This window comes from Bactrocera dorsalis, chromosome 1 (assembly GCF_023373825.1).
Source record: "Bactrocera dorsalis isolate Fly_Bdor chromosome 1, ASM2337382v1, whole genome shotgun sequence".
In the NCBI taxonomy this organism is placed as follows: domain Eukaryota; kingdom Metazoa; phylum Arthropoda; class Insecta; order Diptera; family Tephritidae; genus Bactrocera; species Bactrocera dorsalis.
The window spans coordinates 57,753,924-57,773,647 of NC_064303.1; the positions used below are offsets into that span (position 1 = coordinate 57,753,924).

General features: G+C 43.3%; 1 protein-coding gene across 1 annotated transcript in view; it reads left to right on the top strand.

Annotated features, from left to right (window-relative positions):
- LOC105222285 (thioredoxin-2) overlaps window positions 1-15,543 on the top strand; it is a 33,818-nt gene extending 18,275 nt beyond the window's left edge. Inside the window, exons 2-3 of the mRNA XM_049446256.1 lie at window positions 6,076-6,222; window positions 15,210-15,543. Of these exons, the coding sequence (XP_049302213.1) occupies window positions 6,076-6,222; window positions 15,210-15,359 (297 nt within the window). The 3' untranslated portion in view covers window positions 15,360-15,543. The remainder of the gene's footprint in view (window positions 1-6,075; window positions 6,223-15,209) is intronic.
- The last annotated feature ends 4,181 nt before the right edge of the window (window positions 15,544-19,724 follow it).

The following is a 19,724-nucleotide window of genomic DNA, read 5'->3' on the forward strand; positions in this document are numbered from 1 at the left end:
AAAAGCTTTTGACACTGTCACTCACACAACGCTACTGTAGAACATTGAGAAAACTACGCTTCGTTTTGGATATTGTAGCAGGTTAAACTCGTACTTATCCAGAATAGACCCTGACACACCCAATGTATGTCCTGCTCCACCTCTTTGCATACCCTACCAACCTCACTCTTCTAACACCCTTTTCCCTTTGGTCCGACCCCGTCGGAAGAGCACATTTCCTGGGCCTGCCGTTAGATGACGTCGACAACAACACAGATAACCCTTACCATCCTAACGGGGATTGAGAAACCGTTAAAACAACAACAACATCAGAATTTAAGTTTGCTCTGCCCAATCCACAAAAAGGGAGACCCCACAATCTGCCCCAACTACCGTGGGAGAAGGCTCTCCTCAACATCATGTATAGTTCTATCGAGTTTATTGTGTAAAAGATTGAAGACCACCGTCAATAAACTGATAGGACAATATCAAGTAGGCAATTGAGAAGTTAAGTCCTCTCTCGACGAACAAAACCCAAACTCTATTCTTCTTCTTCTTAATTGGCGTAGACACCGCTTACGCGATTATAGCCGAGTTAACAACCGCGCGCCAGTCGTTTCTTCTTTTCGCTACGTGGCGCCAATTGGATATTCCAAGCGAAGCCAGGTCCTTCTCCACTTGGTCCTTCCAACGAAGTGGAGGTCTTCCTCTTCCTCTGCTTCCCCCGGCGTGTACTGCGTCGAATACTTTCAGAGCTGGAGTGTTTTCATCCATCCGGACAACATGACCTAGCCAGCGTAGCCGCTGTCTTTTAATTCGCTGAACTATGTCAATGTCGTCGTATATCTCGTACAGCTCATCGTTCCATCGAATGCGATATTCGCCGTGGCCAACGCGCAAAGGACCATAAATCTTTCGCAGAATTTTTCTCTCGAAAACTCGCAACGTCGACTCATCCGCTGTTGACATCGTCCAAGCCTCTGCGCCATATAGCAGGACGGGAATTATGAGAGACTTATAGAGTTTGGTTTTTGTCTGTCGAGAGAGGACTTTACTTCTCAATTGCCTACTCAGTCCGAAGTAGCACCTGTTGGCAAGAGTTATCCTGCGTTGGATTTCTAGGCTGACATTGTTGGTGGTGTTTACGCTGGTTCCAAGATAGACGAAATTATCTATAACTTCAAAGTTATGACTGTCAACAGTGACGTGAGTGCCAAGTCGCGGGTGCGACGACTGTTTGTTTGATGACAGGAGATATTTCGTCTTACCCTCGTTCACTGCCAGACCCATTTGCGTTGCTTCCTTGTTCAGTCTGGAGAAAGCAGAACTAACGGCGCGGGTGTTGAGACCGATGATATCAATATCATCGGCATACGCCAGCAGATGTACACTCTTATAAAAGATTGTACCTGCGCGATTCAGTTCTGCAGCTCTAATAATTTTCTCCAGCAGCAGATTGAAAAAGTCGCACGATAGGGAGTCGCCTTGTCTGAAACCTCGTTTGGTATCGAACGGCTCGGAGAGGTTCTTCCCGATCCTGACGGAGCTTTTGGTGCCGCTCAACGTCAGTTTACACAGCCGTATCAGTTTTGCGGGGATACCAAATTCAGACATCGCGGCATAAAGGCAGCTCCTTTTCGTGCTGTCGAAAGCAGCTTTGAAATCGACGAAGAGGTGGTGTGTGTCGATTCTCCTTTCACGGGTCTTTTCCAAGATTTGGCGCATGGTGAATATCTGGTCGGTTGTTGATTTACCAGGTCTAATGCCACACTGATAAGGTCCAATCAGTTCGTTGACGGTGGGCTTTAATCTTTCACACAATACGCTCGATAGAACCTTATATGCGATGTTGAGGAGGCTAATCCCACGGTAGTTGGCGCAGATTGTGGGGTCTCCTTTTTTATGGATTGGGCATAGCACACTTAAATTCCAGTCGTTGGGCATGCTTTCGTCCGACCATATTTTACAAAAAAGCTGATGCATGCTCCTTATCAGTTCTTCGCCGCCGTGTTTGAATAGCTCGGCCGGCAATCCATCGGCCCCTGCCGCTTTGTTGTTCTTCAAGCGGGTGATTGCTATTCGAACTTCTTCATGGTCGGGTAATGGAACGTCTGCTCCATCGTCATCGATTGGGGAATCGGGTTCGCCTTCTCCCGGTGTTGTGCTTTCACTCCCATTCAGCAGGCTGGAGAAGTGTTCCCTCCATAATCTAAGTATGCTCTGGGCATCGGTAACTAGATCACCTTTGGGGGTTCTACAAGAGTATGCTTCGGTCTTGAAACCTTCTGTAAGCCGCCGCATCATTTCGTAGAATTTTCGAGCATTACCCCTGTCGGCCAGCTTATCGAGCTGTTCGTACTCACGCATTTCGGTCTCTTTCTTCTTCTGTCTGCAAATGCGTTTCGCTTCCCTCTTCAACTCTCGGTATCTATCCCATCCCGCACGTGTTGTGGTCGATCGTAACGTTGCGAGGTAGGCAGCCTGTTTTCTCTCCGCTGCGACACGGCACTGCTCGTCGTACCAGCTGTTCTTTTGCACTTTCTGAAAACCAATGGTTTCGGTTGCAGCTGTACGTAAGGAGTTAGAAATGCCGTCCCACAGTTCCATTATACCGAGTTGTTGACGAGTGCTCTCAGAGAGCAGGAGTGCAAGCCGAGTAGAAAAACGTTCGGCTGTCTGTTGTGATGGCAGCTTCTCGACGTCGAACCTTCCTTGTGTTTGTTGGCGTGCGTTTTTTGCTGCACAGAGGCGGGTGCGAATTTTGGCTGCAACAATATAGTGGTCCGAGTCGATGTTAGGACCTTGGAGCGCACGCACATCTAAAACACTGGAGACGTGTCTTCCGTCTATCACAACATGATCGATCTGGTTGGTGGTTTTTCGATCCGGAGACAGCCAGGTAGCTTGATGTATCTTCTTATGCTGGAATCTAGTACTACAGATAACCATATTTCGGGCCCGGCGAAGTCGATCAGCCTCAACCCATTTGGGGATGTTTCGTCGTGGAGGCTGAATTTGCCGACCGTAGTGCCAAAGATACCTTCTTTGCCCACCCTGGCGTTAAAGCACGATCGCCAAGCACGATTTTCACATCGTGGCGGGGGCATCTCTCATAAGTGCGCTCCAAGCACTCATAAAAGGCATCTTTGGTCACATCGTCCTTCTCTTCCGTCGGGGCGTGGGCGCAAATCAGCGATATGTTGAAGAACCTCGCTTTGATGCGGATTGTGGCTAGACGTTCATTCACCGCAGTGAATGATAGTACTCGGCGGCGGAGTCTCTCTCCCACCACGAATCCAACACCAAACTTGCGCTCCTTTATATGGCCACTGTAGTAAATGTCACAGGGACCTACTTGTCTCTGTCCTTGTCCCGTCCATCGTATTTCTTGGACGGCGGTGATGTCAGCCTTTATTTTCACGAGGACATCAACCAGCTGGGCAACGGCACCTTCCCAATTAAGGGACCGGACATTCCAGGTGCATGCCCTCAATTCGTAGTCCTTATTTCTTTTGCCATGGTCGTCATCAAAAGGGGGGTCACTCATCCGAGGCTTGTTGTTCCTTTTCATTGGGGGTGTTTTTTCACGTGGCGGGTCCCAAACCCAGCTCACAACCCTATGCAGGGGATGTTTCGCCTTCTCACGTTAGCTCGCCTTCAAACGGATGTTCTTAGGCTACCCAGAGGATACTTGGTCAAAGACCGGAAGTCGTGAGCTGCTTGAGTCATATGCAAAAGAATCGTTTCTGGCCACTCCCAAGTGAATGGCGATCAGAGAACTTTCCTCACTTGCGTGAACTTCTAGACATGACTCCTTCCTCTCTCGATGAACAAAACCCAAACTCTATTAGTCACTCATTATTCCCGTCCTATTATAGGCACAACATCTGAGGAGTCGACGTTACGAGCTTTCGAGAGAAAGCGACGAGATATATGACGTTATTGACAGATACTGATATAGTAGTTTAACGAATTAAAAGACAGCGGCTACGCTGGCTAGGTCATGTCGTCCGAAAAGACGAAAACACTCTAATTGTGAACGTAATCGACGCAGTACTCGCCGGGTAAGCAGAGGAGGGACCACTTCGTTGGAGGGACCAGGTGGAGAAGGACCAGATGAAAAGAAGAAACGACTGGCGCGCTGTTTACGCTTGTATAGAAGAAGAAGAAAACCACTGATAACGTCCAATCAGTTTTTTATCTCCCGCAGATTGTGAGGTTCTCTTTTGGAGGAATGGGCAGAGCACGCTTAGATTCCAATCGTCGAACATGCTTTCGTCCTACCATATTTTACAAAGATGCAGACGCATTCTCCTTATTAGTTCTTTGTCGCCGCATTTTAAAGCTTGGCCAGCAATCCATCGGCACCCGCCGCTTTGCTACTTGAATTTCTTCTTTTCCTCACAAAAGCTGACTCAAATGTTTCTATTGCTTTGATCACCCCATTAATCGATGAAGGCAAAGTCAACAGCAACTGTGAAACGGAGGCTGCTATATGTATATATTTCTGGCCTAGGCAACACTAAGTATTGCCAGGTGCAATCTGACATTTCCAATGGAAAGTTTGACATTTTTTTAGCATAACATCACTCAGAACGTTTTGTCATTTAATCGTGAATTGTTTTATTTACAGGGAATTAAAAAATTCATCTCGGCCAAAAAATGGAATTAACTCGTGAACATTTTCGTGCGATCATTTTTCACAACTTTTGACGTGGATTATCACGACAAGAGTGCATCGATGAACTAAAATCTTTGTATGGCTATGAAACACCATCATATAGCACTGTGAAAAACTGTTACAACGAATTCAATCGTGGCTGACGCTCGCTCAAAGACGAATTCCGTTTCTCCCACCAGCATACATTCGATATTGCATGAACACCTAGCCGTAAAAAAGGTTTGTACTCGTTGGATTCCGCACAATTTGACAATCGCTCAAAAAAGACTCGTGTGGATTGGTGTAAAGAAATGCTGAAAAAATACGATCGCGGTGCTTCAAAAGACGTTTATAAGATCGTCACAGGTGACGCATCATGGATCTATGCGTATGAGCCCGAAACAAAACAGCAATCGACCGCGTGGGTCTTCAAAGACGAGCCAAATCCAACGAAAGTTGTTCGTGGAAGAAGCACTTCGAAGCAAATGGTCGCCTGTTTCTTTGGCAAAACTGGTCATGTGGCGACCGATTGAGCAACGTAGGACGGTCAATTCTGAGTGGTACACCATAATTTGTTTGCCTGAAGTCTACGGAGAAATTCGAATAACGAACAAGAGAAGACGAATCACTGTGCACCATGACAATGTGAGCTCTCACACATCGGCTCAAACCAGCGCCTTTTTGACCGGCCAAAACGTCGAATTGATGGGCCATCCGCCGTACAGCCCTGGCTTGGCACCCAATGACTTCTTTTTATTCCCACACATCAATAAAATAATGCGTGGTCAACGATTTTCGTCGCCAGAAGATGCTGTTGAAGCATTCAAAACCATGTTTTGGAGGTGTCTCAATCGGAGTGGAAAAAGTGCTTCGAAAATTGGTTTGAGCGCATGCAAAAGTGTATAAATCTTGATAGAGAACATTTTGAAAAACAATAAAACCATTTTCGTTGATAAATATTCCTATTTTCATTATTAGGCCAGAAATCTATATAGCAGCCCTCGTATTTTATCAATTTCTTCTATTTTTCACAGTGGCATCGCATTTGATAGTGAGTTGAGTAACAGTAGCCGTTCGCGTACCGCAATTGCGTAGCCTAAATTTTTCGTTTGCCTCTCCAAATTCTGAAATACTTGACGCGCCGAGATGTCGCCTGTTGCAAAATTCCAAAAAAAGGAGTCGCTCAAATATTCTATTAGCGGACAAATTTTAGACAATGTTCAAGATTTCACATGTTATGGTTAAGCAGATTGTAATTGTGCATCAATTTTTCTTTTTATCAAAGAAAAATAATTATAAATAAATGCGGATTGCTCATTTATAATTAAAAAATAAAAAATATATGTATATTGAATAATGAGACGTGTTTCGTGTTTTTTAGAGTATTAAGACTTACATTAAATTAATATATATCGAATTTTCATTTTATTTTATAGAATGATTTGAAGAATCAACTTAAAGAGGCTGGAGCGAAGTTAGTTGTAATTGATTTTTTTGCAACTTGGTGTGGCCCATGTAAAATTATCGCTCCTCGGCTAGAGGAATTGGCAAAAGAGTACGAAGGAAGAGTCGTTGTATTAAAGGTATGTTACTGCATAGCTGTACTGTTTCCTATGGTACACCGGCATTTTAACGTTATTCTTTTTCTGCGTAATATAAATAATATAGTGTTACTAATTTGTTTTGCTTGTTTAATATTTATTTCTAGTTTTTTTTTTTTAATGCTTTGTTACCATTCTGTAATTCGATGCATTCAAACAATTTATAGAATAAATATTTAAATTTAGTATTGCTATGGAGAAACGATGGTATCGATTATCTAAGTCTTGATAGGTGAAAAGTGTAAAATCAATTGCCAATGAAGCCATTTAGGGGTAGGTCGCTTAAAGGGGTACAACATCAACAACTGTGGGATTGGAGTAAAAGTGAAGAAGTGTTAAGTTAGTGGGCTCAGGGGGACATACGAAGATTTATTTAGTAACATGCGAAGACTGCATGCTGGGTGACCTCTGCAATGGCTGATGTTTTGAAACCAATGACATAATTCACTAAGATTTGTTAATTTTGATAGTAGTTCACTCCCCACAATTGATTATTACCAAAATTCCCAGGCGCAACGAGATCCTCAAGTCGCTAGCCGCCTCCACTTGGGGTAAGGAACAAAACCTTGATAGGGACTTAAAATGCAATCGGGTGGCTGGTCATTAATTACGTAACCCCCATATGGTGGTGGGTGGTTAATTTAAAGGTTCGCTGAAATTTAATTGTAGCTGCTCTTTTTATTTACTGGCTTAGGAACCGCTTACGTGGTTATAGCCGAGTTAACAACAGAGATCCTTTTTGCTATGTGGCGCCAATTGGAGATTGCAAGCGAAGCCAGATCCTTCTCCACCTGGTCTCTTGAACAGAGTGGAGGTCTTCCACTGCTTCCGCCGGCGCCATGATTTTATCCGGCCGAGAGCTATTTGGCCGCAGGAGCTCAAACAGGCAACATAACTCTCAGTCTGACTTGTCCGCCCCCAACCTTCATCCCGCTCCAATCGTCGTGCGAGAACCGAATAAGCAACTCTTGGTTCCTCGCACAATCTGTTCCGTAAGTCAGACCGTGATACTTCGGAACGTTACATCAGTTAAGTGCAATTCCTGCACTAGCTGGTGTCACTTTCCGGCGTGTTCCGGCCTGCGCACCACACGTGAATAGAGTGAATCGTACGTTGGCCCATGCTGCAGGAGTCTAACCCCGCAACACTCAACAGTGGCGTCGCCAATCAACACCACAGTGCGACAAAGTTTTACTAAAAGATCGCGAGCGAGATATTAGTGGTGGCTTAGCCTTCATACTGCACAACACCGTCTAAAATCATCTAATCCATGAAGACATCGACCGCAGGGATATTAGAATGCCAGGATATAACTAACCGATCAGGCGATGTCGAGCTCCAAATATTTAGTATATACATTCCCCTAGTTATATGTTGCCATGCAGGTGACTTTAACGCGCACTACGATCTTTGACAATCCCGCCTGTCAAACGATTCTGCACAATGAAAGACGATTTTTTTTCTGTGGACAACCGTACCTTCGTTAATTTCAACAAAGCTAACTGGTTCGGCTTCACAGAATTTACTGAGAACACTTTCAACGCCCATTCCCACGAACGTATCCGTTGACAAACGTCGATCCCGCATGGTGATCGCAGCAGTTACCCCTAGCTTCACTCCTCTCCAATTTCCCAGCCGAAATAGCCGTTTTAGCTAATTAGCGAGACACCTTACGCCATGCCGATTCCGTCGAATAAGGGATCTCAATTTTGAAATTCGGCGATTTGTTAACCAGCATAAGCGGACGAAATGGATAGAGCACCTGAAGTCCTGCAAGAGAGAAGTTCAATTCAATGGTCATGCCTTAGCCGGCAATTCACACTGCACCCTTCGGTAGACAAAACCAAGTGGGGTAATACATCGGCTTTCCAAAATGCCAAGACTACGCGCTACTTGCTTTCACCGATGAGGAGGTTCAGAATGAAATCAACAAAGCGAAATCATCCAAATCCCTTGGCACTGATGTAATCAACATGCTTATGCTAAAGCATCTAGTGTCGACGGGAGTAAGCTACCTAACCAAGGGCCTCAACCTTCCGCTAACCACTTTTTAAATACCCGATGTGGGGAAAGTCAGAAGAGTGGTCCCATTACTGAAACCTGGGAAACCCGCCAACAAAGGTGAGGCCTGATAACTCTCCTCTCCTTGAGGCCTTGCTGCTCCCGACCTTCACTTACCACCTGAGCCTAGCCAGCCACCAGCATGGATTTCGAAAAGTGCACAGCACCACCAAAACACTTAGCGTCATAAACGCTCAGATAGTTTGTGGCCTCAACCAGAAACCACCCTATGAGAGAACGATCCTCGAAGCGTTGGACTTGTCAAAAGCTTCTGACACTGTCACTCACACAACGCTACTGCAGGACATCGGACAAACTACGCTCCCTCCAGGACTGAAGAGGTGGACCATGAACTACTTGAGCGTTCGGCAACGGATGATTGCCTGTTTCGAGGATAAAAATCAAAACTGAGGAGAATTAAACAGGGGGTTCCCCAGGGTGGTTTCCTCTCCCCGCTACTGTTTAACTTCTACATCTCGAAACTCCCACAACCACCTGAGGGAGTTTCCATAACCTCGTACACAGATGATTGCACGATATTGACGTCGGGCAATGGAATCGATGGCATGTGTTCAAAAGTAAACACCTATCTCTCCGACCATTCTCGTTTGTTCTCTAACACTTTCCCTCACCAACGAAGAACGCTTTGATGCAGATTGTGGCTAGACGTTCATCCACCGGTGTGAATGACAATACTCGGCGACGGAGTCTCTTTCCCACCATGAATCCCACACAGAATTTTCGCTCCTTTATATGGCTACTGTAGTAAATACCACAGAGAGCTACTCGCCTTAGTCCTTTTAGTTTCTATCGCATTTCTTGAACGGCGGTGATGTCAGCCTTCATTTTAGCGAGGGTATCAACCAGCAGGGCAGGGGCACCTTCCCAATTAAGGAACTGGACATTCCAGGTGCATGTCCTGAAGTCGGTATCCTTAATGCGTTTGCCATGGTGGTCATCAAAGGGCGGGTTTCTCATCCGAGGCAGTTTGTATAAAACCCAGTGCAACATTGAACGTCATTAACAGTGAAGCTATTAACACTTTCATTGACGCCCTTCTAGTGAACGGAATCCAAGCATCACCAATCGCAGAACAAGAATTCGAGTTGACGCGTGAAACAAAAGTGATCCCAGCGTAGCTTCGTTATGGTTTATTGTAGCAGGTTAAACTCCTACTAGTTCAAAATAGGCCCTGACATACAAGGTCTGTCGCAAAAGAAACAGAACTTTTTAAATATAACTGTTTCTGGTGGCGCCACCTATTGTTGGGTATATGAAATAAAAAGTTTGATCTCTTGTTCACATTTCGTAAAAATTTTAAGACAATTTGATAACTACAATCGATGTTATTGATCAAACAGTGATAGCAGCTTTTGGTCATCGGCCGTAAAATGCATATAAAGACAATGCTGATTTGTTTGTACCCACCTGGCCAAACGATTAATGCTGTGTTATACCTTGGTGTTATGAAGCGTCTTTTGTCACGCGTGCCTTACCTATTTGGAAAACTTCATTTGCCCATGAAAGGACATTGGTTTCAGGACATTTCAGTTGTCCAAAAGGCGACGACCGATATTCTCAAGAGCATTCAGAGAAATGACCTTAAACAGTCATTTGAAATGCTAATTGACCGGACTAAACGCTGTATCGAAGCACAAGGAAACTACTTGAAATAAAAAAATATAACTTGAAAAATATTAATTTTTTGTTGTTTTTTTTTTAACAGTCCTGTTTCTTTTGCGACAGACCTTGTACCTAATCCTCTTTTTACAATGAAACCAACACACTTAAGTAACATCGATGACATTATTCCACTTATCGTGAATTTCCAACAATATTTTCGAAAGCAAAATTCTAAACAATAGTAATTAAAATATATATAGTTTTTTTTGAATAGCTTTTATTATTACACATTGTTGTTGCAAACACTTGTAAAAAATTAAACCTTCCATTAGATCTTTTATAAGTTAAGGCTATTATAAAAAGGATTGCATATATTAAAAGACGGATGTACAAAACTTTATTTGAAATTGCCACCATCTTTTGTTCAGACGATTCATTTTCGAATCAAAGATTTTTTGAGATATTCAAATTTGAGTGTGTTTCCAAATTTTGCAACTCCAAACTGTAGTCCAATGGATTCAAATCTGGACTTCCAGACAGCCAATTAGAAATCTTTCTAGGAGATCTTATGCTCTCCATTGAAGCCAGTATTGTTTAACTGCTTTTCCACGCCTTCTAGAACGGCATGTTAGTAAATTTTGCTCCAGTTTTAAATCCCTGCAAAACCTCTATAGCAGCTGGATGGTGGTATATATATTTATATTTTATATATATATATTGGGTTGTCAAAAAAGTCTTGCGGTATTTTTATTGAATGTATTGTGGCACCCATACATCGAGCTTCTTAGTGACTCCAAGCTTTTTCAAATGGTTTATAACGGTTTGATGACTACTTTGCCGGTCTCTTTCGACCAATTCAGCGATTTTATCGCAATTTTCGACGACAGGCCTTCCGGAGCGTGGCGCATTTTCGACCACCTCTACACCAGAGCGAAAACGTTGAAACCATTGTTGTGCTGTGGAAATGGAAACTGTATCGGGTCCATAAACTGCACAAATTTTATTGGCGGCTTGAGATGTATTTTTGCCTTTGTCGTAGTAGTACTGTAAAGTATGCCGTATTTTCTCTTTATTTTGCTCCATGTTTGCGACGCTATAACTCACGAACGACTTAAAAGAAACGACAATCAATCAAACACGTGTTAGCGCGTGAAATGAGCTTTCCAAAAAGGTATAGCATGACCCGATGCGACGAATAAAACTAGAACTACGCGCTTTCAGCGCCAACTAGCGAAAATACTGCAAGACTTTTTTGACAACTCAATATTTAAATCTTCTTCAACAAGAGAATATTATTTCTACTGTAAAAATATTTTTTTCATGGCCCTTGACTGAAAACGGCTGAAGACGTCGCTTGCCTCTGTTGAGCTTTATTTGTTTCGAGTAGGTTTTATAAGAGGATTTTTGCGAATGCGTTAGTTAACAAACTGTTGTTTGTCGCGAGTAAAAGAAATTATATTTATTTGGGCAGTACACTTATTTTCGTGTTACCTTTTTTATTCATAATTTCTTACTGACTACATTTTAAAATCTTAGTGCTATTTATAATTGTGGAATGCTGCTGTTATCTGCTTGTAACTTATTTGTTGTACTTCGATATCTGTAATCTTGCTATCACTTGTTCGTTATTGTTGAGATGCGGAGGGGGTTATCGCAGTGGATTATTCCATTGCCAGATGTTTGTTATTTATACGTCGAGAATGCATTTCTATTGTTCGACTGATAGTGCATGTCAAAACAAGTTCTATCGGTTTGCATAGTTCGTCTTTGTTTAGGATTTATATTAACAGATAAGATGTATGTGAGTATGTGTGTGTGACCCGGAGCGAGGCTATGCCGTTAACTCGTTCGCGACAAGTTTTCAGCGCTGAATAGATTCGAACCACGAGAGGACGACTCTCTCTTCCTGACATCAACAGTAGACGTTAGGGAAAACGATCAATAGTGAAGTAAACAAACTCGTTTTCCAAAGTAAACAGGACTTTTTGAATCAAACGCCCCCTGGTGTCGTCATCTATATGTCGACTGGTGCGTTAAAATCTGCTAAACAAGATTATGGCGATGATTGTTTATCCACGTGCACGAGTGTTTCAACGTTTTCAAAGTAGTCGTGAGGACATAAATGACGATCAACATGTGGGTCAATCAAAATCCGTGATCATCAAACATCAGCCGAAATCAGCATTGAAATTCATGGAAATGGAATTGAACATCTCCAAAACATCTAGTTTGTTCCGCACAAATTGACTGACGACCAAAAATTGCTCAGAATGCAACATTCGATCGACGCTTGTGACCGACTATTTGACCAAAAAATCACATTTTAACCATTAACTACTCCCTGCATTCACCTGATATGGCACCGTGCGATTTCTTCCTTTTCGGAAAAATGCAGACGTAGAGGCCATTCAAAAGGTTTGCACCGGCATACTGGCGGCCATACCGGCCAACGAGCTAAAACACTCGTTCGACATGCTTTTGGACCGTCCAAAAAGCTGTATTGAAACAGAAGGTGACTATTTGGAATAAAATAAATTGATTTTGCCGAAAAACATTAGCTCTGTTTTTTTAAGTCCTGTTTACTTTGGAACGCACCTTGTAGAAACACTTTTTTAACTGAACACAGGCCGTCCCGCACTGATTGGGCTATCGCTAAACAACTGTTTACTGCGGACTCGATAAGGTGGGCAACGGCCTCGTTCGAAAGGTTCAAGTCTCCGGGAGTGGACGGAATCTTCCCAGCGCTTCTACAGCAGGGTGAACAGATCCTGATGCCACACCTGATTAGGCTGCTGAGGGAGAGCCTGGCGTTGGCCTACATCCCTGAATCATGGAGGACAGCTGAGGTAATCTTCATACCGAAAGTAGGAAGGAAGGACTCTTCGCTGGCCAAATCTTTCGGGCCAATTAGCCTAACCTCCTTCCTACTGAAAACGATGGAGAAGATAATAGATCATCATTTAAGGTCTAAGGCGCTGAAGACCGCACCCCGGCATGCGGCTCAGCTTGCATACAGAGCTGGCAGATCAACTAACACTGCTCTGTACCAGTTGACCTCCGAGATAGAGAGTTCACTGGAGAAAGGGGAAGTCATGCTATGCGCCTCTTTGGATATTGAGGGAGCTTTTGACAACACTTCTCATAGAAGTGTAGCAATGGCGCTGGAGGGTAGAAATGTGACAGCACCGGTGCGTAGATGGATAGAGACGGTATTGCGCACCAGGATAGCTGAGACCACAGCAGGGGGCACTAAGATTCGCCTAGGCACAACAAGAGGCTGTCCGCAGGGTGGTGTACTATCGCCCCTGCTATGGAGCCTTGTCGTTGACGACCTGTTAGCACTGCTAACCGACAACGGCATCCGCTGCCAAGGATATGCGGACGATATAGTGATCATAGCGAAAGGGAAGTTCGAGGACATTCTCTGTGACCTAGTGCAACGAGGTCTAAATCTGGCAAAGGAGTGGTGCAGTGGAGTTGAGCTATCAACCCCTCGAAGACTACCATCGTCCCGTTTACGAGGCGAAGATCTCTACCCGGGCTTAGGAACCTCGCACTTGGGGGTAGAGTGATTGAGATGACCAGCAATGTGAAATATCTTGGTCTCACTCTGGACTCCACCTTGCGGTGGAAACAGCATGTGGACCAAACCCTGGTCAAGGCGACAAAGGCTCTAATGGTGTGCAATCGGCTGGCAGGAAAATCCTGGGGTTGCAAGCCAAAGATTGTCAGGTGGTTGTATACCATGATTGTGCGACCGATAGTCACATATGGAGCGGTGTCCTGGGCCTCTGTGGCGGCACAGGCCTCGATGGTGATGAAACTATCGAGGCTTCAGCGGCTAGCATGCGTCTGCATGACGGGCGCTATGCGAACCTGCCCAACAGCGGCGCTGGAGGTCCTGCTGGAACTCACGCCGCTCCACATAGTGATCGGCCAAGTAGCCAGGCATTCACTTCTGCAAATAACGGCAGAGGGATGCGGCAAAGGAAAAATAATCTCGTCCCAGAGGATGGAGATGATAAGTGGCAGCAATCCAATTGCCCTCCTCCCGAAGGACGGGGTTACAAAAACAATAAACTTCACGAGGAAGTTCAAGGTTACCCTTGGCAGCAAGAGCGAGTGGAATGACTCCACCCTTGAGATGATGCTGAGGGATAGTACACTGAAGTGGTACACTGACGGCTCGAAGACGTCGGAAGGTATTGGTGCAGGGATCGCGGGCCCACGCACAAGGTTATCCATACCGATGGGCAGATTCCCCAGTATCTTCCAGGCCGAAGTCTTAGCCATAAGTCGGTGTATAGAGATTAACCTCCATCGCGGCTATCGTAATGAGCGAATAACCATACTCAGCGATAGCCAAGCGGCACTAAAAGTGGTCTCCGCCTACGAGATCAAATCGCTGCTAGTGCAGGAGTGTAGAGAACGGCTAAACAGCCTAGCGGAATTGAATCAGGTGCACCTAATTTGGGTACCTGGTCATAGAGGCATAGCCGGAAATGAACTGGCTGACGAGCTCGCCCGCTCTGCAGCCTCCATAAATATGGTAGGGCCCGAACCGTTCACTGGGGTGGGCCCCCACATTATAAAGGAGCTGCTCCGTAAGGAAGAAAGAGAGGGCAGAGAAGGTCACTGGCAATGGGCACATGGTATGCGGCATGCCAAGTTGCTGTTAGGGGGGTACAACCTCAAAAGGCTTAAATCGATTATCAACCTCCCAGGATCAAACTCAGGCTCTTGGTCGCATTCTACACCGGCCACTGCAAGTTGAAAAGGCACCTGTTCAATCTAGGACTTGCCTCTTGCTCTAACTGCCGGTTCTGCGACAGGGAACCTGAAACCCCGGAGCACCTGCTAATCGACTGCATATTTGGGCACAATAGACCCAAGGTCGCAGTGCATACCTCGGTTAATTCTATTGTCTATTGTCTATGCGTTATATGTAAGCTTTTTAACAGAATTTATAAGCAAGACTTATATCGGTATTCTGCTTGAGACGATTGTCTCATGTCTCTAATTATCACAATCTTCATTTAGTAACTCTGTTAGTCAGGAGTCTCATTTTGGTATTCTGGCAGATACAGTATACTACTATACAGTATACTATGTACTTTACTGTATCTGCCAGAATACCAAAAAGAGACTCCTGACTAACAGAGTCACTTAATTACTATTTTGACAATTAGAGACATGAGACAATCGTCTCAAACAGAATACCGATATTAGTATATTAATTGAAACTCGAACACTATTAAAAATGTATGCATAATTATATTTTTCAGGTTGATGTGGATGAATGTGAAGACATTGCCATGGAGTACAACATCTCTAGCATGCCAACTTTTGTATTTATTAAAGGAAGTCAACAGATATATTCCTTTGCAGGGGCAAATCCCGAAAAATTAGCTGATTACGTGGAGAAGAATGCATAAATTTAAATTCGAATTTATTGTATTTAATTTTTGTTATGCTGTAAAGTTTCAAATTTTAATTTTGAACAATAAAAAATAGTAGTCTTTTGAGATAATAATCTAAAAAAAATGTTCGATTATTTATATTATGTATATTAAGTTTTCAATGTTATAATTTGGCACACATTAAAGAAGCCCATTGTTACACCATGCACTTCTCATTCCTTGGCGCCTGGGATTTTTAGAAAACTGTTACACTAAGCGTCATTAACTTCCCTTCTCATCGGCAAAACCACAATTTCCTGCTACGGCCAAACATGCCAAGCTCAATTGAGGCGGAAAATTCGGCGATTACGTCAAACAGTGGCACCCAATTTTTTCAGAATGTTTGCCGCTGGAGTTTTGTGGCCAATTAGAGATCGGATTTAGATTCTTAACCGATGTGTTTATACAATTTTTTTTTAATATATGATTTCTTTAATTCAGCGAAATAATTTCTCGAAATAATCGATTTTTTTTCCAAACAGTGTTAGATCGCCGAAGAAAAGCGCTTGGCTGGATAAAACCCGAGTCAATTCCGGTGTACTGTCGTAGGAATTGTGCACGTTCAGCATCGTGCTGTGTGTTGTCAAGATAACTTCTTCCAATTGCGGCCATAAAAAGTTGATTACCATCAACAGTAATGGTGTCACACAGCTTCATTTTGAAAGAATTTCAAACCGATGATTCGACCAGACTAAAAACCATATCAAAATGTCATTTTAGGTGAATGTACTGGTTGTTTATGAACAACCACTCAGATGAAACGTGGACGATTATTAGACCATAAAATGGCAAAAATTGTGACAATCGTAATTTAATGATTCTGTTAGTCAGGATGTCTCATTTTATATATATATATATACTACTATACTGTACGAGGTGTGTTCAAAAAGTATCGCGAATCGTAACTGACAGTTTTCTTCGATTGCAGGGGCGTGGTGCATCATGAGTTCTTGCCACGGAAGAACGTTCAATAAGGAATATTACCTGCAAGTTATGCGCAATTTGCGCGAAGCAATCCGCCAGAAACGCCCAGATTTTTGCACCACGATAACGCCCCTGCTCACACATCGTTGCTTGTGATGTCGCAGCCACCGTATTCCCCAGATCTGGCCCCCTGTGACTTTTTCTTGTTCCCTAAACTGAAGAGGCCCATGAAAGGACGACGTTACGCTTCTCTTGACGAGATAAAGACGGCATCGAAGGAGGAGCTGAAGAAGATGAAAAAAAAAATGATTTTTTGAAGTGCTTCGAAGATTGGAAAAACAGTTGGCACAACTGTATAATATCTCATGGGGATTACTTTGAAGGGGAAAAAATAGATATTCATGAATAAATAAATAATTTTTGAAAAAAACACAAAATTCGCGATACTTTTTGAACACACCTCGTATATGTATGTCATAATACCAAAATGAGACATCCTGACTAACAGAGTCACTAAATTACGATTGTGACAATCGTGACAAGCAGAATATCGATATTAAAAGGGTTAAACAGTTAGGGTAACCCTGGAGCCTGTCATGATTCGTTAATTTGGAATACGCGTCAATTAAAATCTTTAATCAAGCAGGAGTGTATTCGAGGCATAAGAAACTTTCGGCTGCAAGGTACATTTTTAATTAAATCTTTTAATCATTAAATACATATAACACCCAAAGAAGGCAAATTCAACAAAGTGCGAGAACGTGCGTAATGTTTTAGAGAGACCAAATGGTGTTATAAAAAATAGATGAAGATGTGTACAGGAAGCTAGACAAATGCATCACGCTCCTAAAAAAGCTTCACTGTATGTATTAATTATCAATCTGATACACAAATTTTATTTCCAATGATCATACCCAGGCTAAGGTAAACAGTATAGTCTATTGAAAGCGAACCCAACTCCTCCTATCTCAATGAGGCTAAGCGTTTGAGAGCATTTATTTGAGACTAGCTCTTTACCCGCGGCTTCGCCCGCAGTGGAGCCATTAAATAAGTATGAGAGATAAACGGTAAGGGTGTAATAGAAGTCAAAATGATAACTAAATTTTATTGCTTGGCTGAGATCAACAATTTTTAAAAATTACTACAGACAATGAAGTTTCAAAACCTTAAAATATGCGTATTGAAATGCAACAAAAATGTTAAAATATTGTTACGAATTTACTCTTGCTAGTTTACTTTGTTAGGTTCGTATCTCTGGATTGACAAATAAAATCAACACTGTTTAATTTAATTCAACAACTCTTTATTTCACAACTCGTCTACACTATAGCAGTTTACTCTTAGCACTGATTGATTACGTTGGCGCTGCCACGGCTTATATAGCCACGCACGTCTCGCTGATGCCGACGTGTCCTTCTAGAATATCGCGTCTGGAAATTACCAGAACATACGGCTATAGCCACGCATTTCTCGCTGATGCCGACGTGTCCTTCTAGAATATCGCGTCTGGAAATTACCAGAACATACGGCTATACGGCGCCAGACGCAAGCAGACAGTCGCGGCAATTGTTTAACTAGACGAGCAGACAGTGTGGCGCCAGATGTCTACAAATGCTATTCCATATACCTACAGCTATTGTTCATAATCAGGGATGCATATAGTAATACAAATACAACTTAATACTACTTTTTGTAACACTGCCCTCCACTAAAGCCTAATCGTCCCGATTAGGCACAAATCCTCTTGAACCAAATGGAGCGAGCCTCTCCAAATGTACTACTTTCATTTTACATCGTGCTTTCCCATTTCTTTGTATGCGGTATACCACGTCATTAAGTCGTTTCATCACCATATAGGGTCCTTCCCAGGCTGTCTGCAATTTCGGGGACAAGCCTTTCTTTCGAAGTGGATTGTACAACAGGACCAGATCACCTTCTTCAAAACCTTTTGAATTTGCCGCTTGATCGAACCGGTCCTTCATCTTATTGCTCATCAGATGCGTATGCTGTCTTACCATTAGATGCAATTCATTCATTTCTTCCTTTAAGGCAGAACAATAATCTCCATCATTTCTTACAGCTGTAGGATTCGTACCAAACTTAAGATCAGCAGGGAGTCGCAGATCAGATCCGAAAATAATCTTTGCTGGCGTGTAACCAGTTGTCTCGTGCTTCGCTGAACGATACGCCAGCAGGAACATCTGGATGCACTTGTCCCAATTCCGTTGGTCTTTATCAACGATTTTCCGCAGATGTTCTTCGAGCGTTCGGTTGAATCTCTCTACCATCCCATCTGATTGTGGGTGTAACGCTGTTGTCCGTGTCTTGTGGATGCCCAATAATGTACAGACTTCTTGAAAAATGGAAGATTCGAAATTCCTGCCTTGATCTGAGTGTAATTCGACGGGCACTCCGAATCTTGTTATCCAATTTTCTACAAACGCTTCGGCTACTGTCTTCGCTTCCTGGTTTGGTAAGGCATATACTTCTGGCCATTTACTGAAATAGTCCATGACAACCAGTAGATATTTGTTTCCGGCCGTACTGGTTGGGAACGGACCTGCAATATCCATTGCGACTCGTTCAAATGGTGATCCCACGTTGTACTGTTGTAGCCTACCGCGACTTTTGGCTTTAGGACCTTTAGCTGCCATGCACTCTACGCAATTACTTATCCATTCTGCTATGGAATCTCGACAACCGATCCAGTAGAACCGTTGTTTAATCTTCTCTATAGTTTTTGTTATTCCAAGGTGCCCTCCACTAGGTCCATTGTGATATTCTTTCAATACTTTTGGGATCATGGACTTCGGTACTATGATCAGCAGACGAGAATGTTTGCCATCTTCGCTTTCCCAGGTACGATGAAGGTATCCATTAACGAGGTTTATGCTGTTCCATTGGGCCCAATATGCTTTTGCCGTTGGACTCTCGTTACTTATTTGTTCCTTTGGTGGTCGTACCCCATTTTCTTTGGCCATTACCAGCTTTGCAAGATCAGGGTCCTCCAGCTGATTGATTCTGATGCGATGAGGAGTCCAATCATCTTCAGGTTCTATATTCAGTAATCGCACGTCGATTATACCTTCTTTTCCCTCTGATTTGGAGCAATGTTTACATTCCAGTGGACAAGGGCGACGTGATAATGCATCCGCATTTTTGTGGTGAATCCCCTTTCGATGTTCCGTTTCGAAGTCGTAATTCTGTAATCTTTCGATCCATCGTGCAATTTGGCCTTCCGGATTCTTAAACTGTAATAACCATTTTAATGCTGCATGATCAGTCCTCAGCAAGAATCGTTGTCCATACAAATACTTGTGGAAATGTTTTACACATTCCACCACAGCTAGTAGTTCTTTTCGCGTCACACAGTAGTTTTTCTCTGGTTTCCCGAGCACTCTGCTGTAATACCCAATT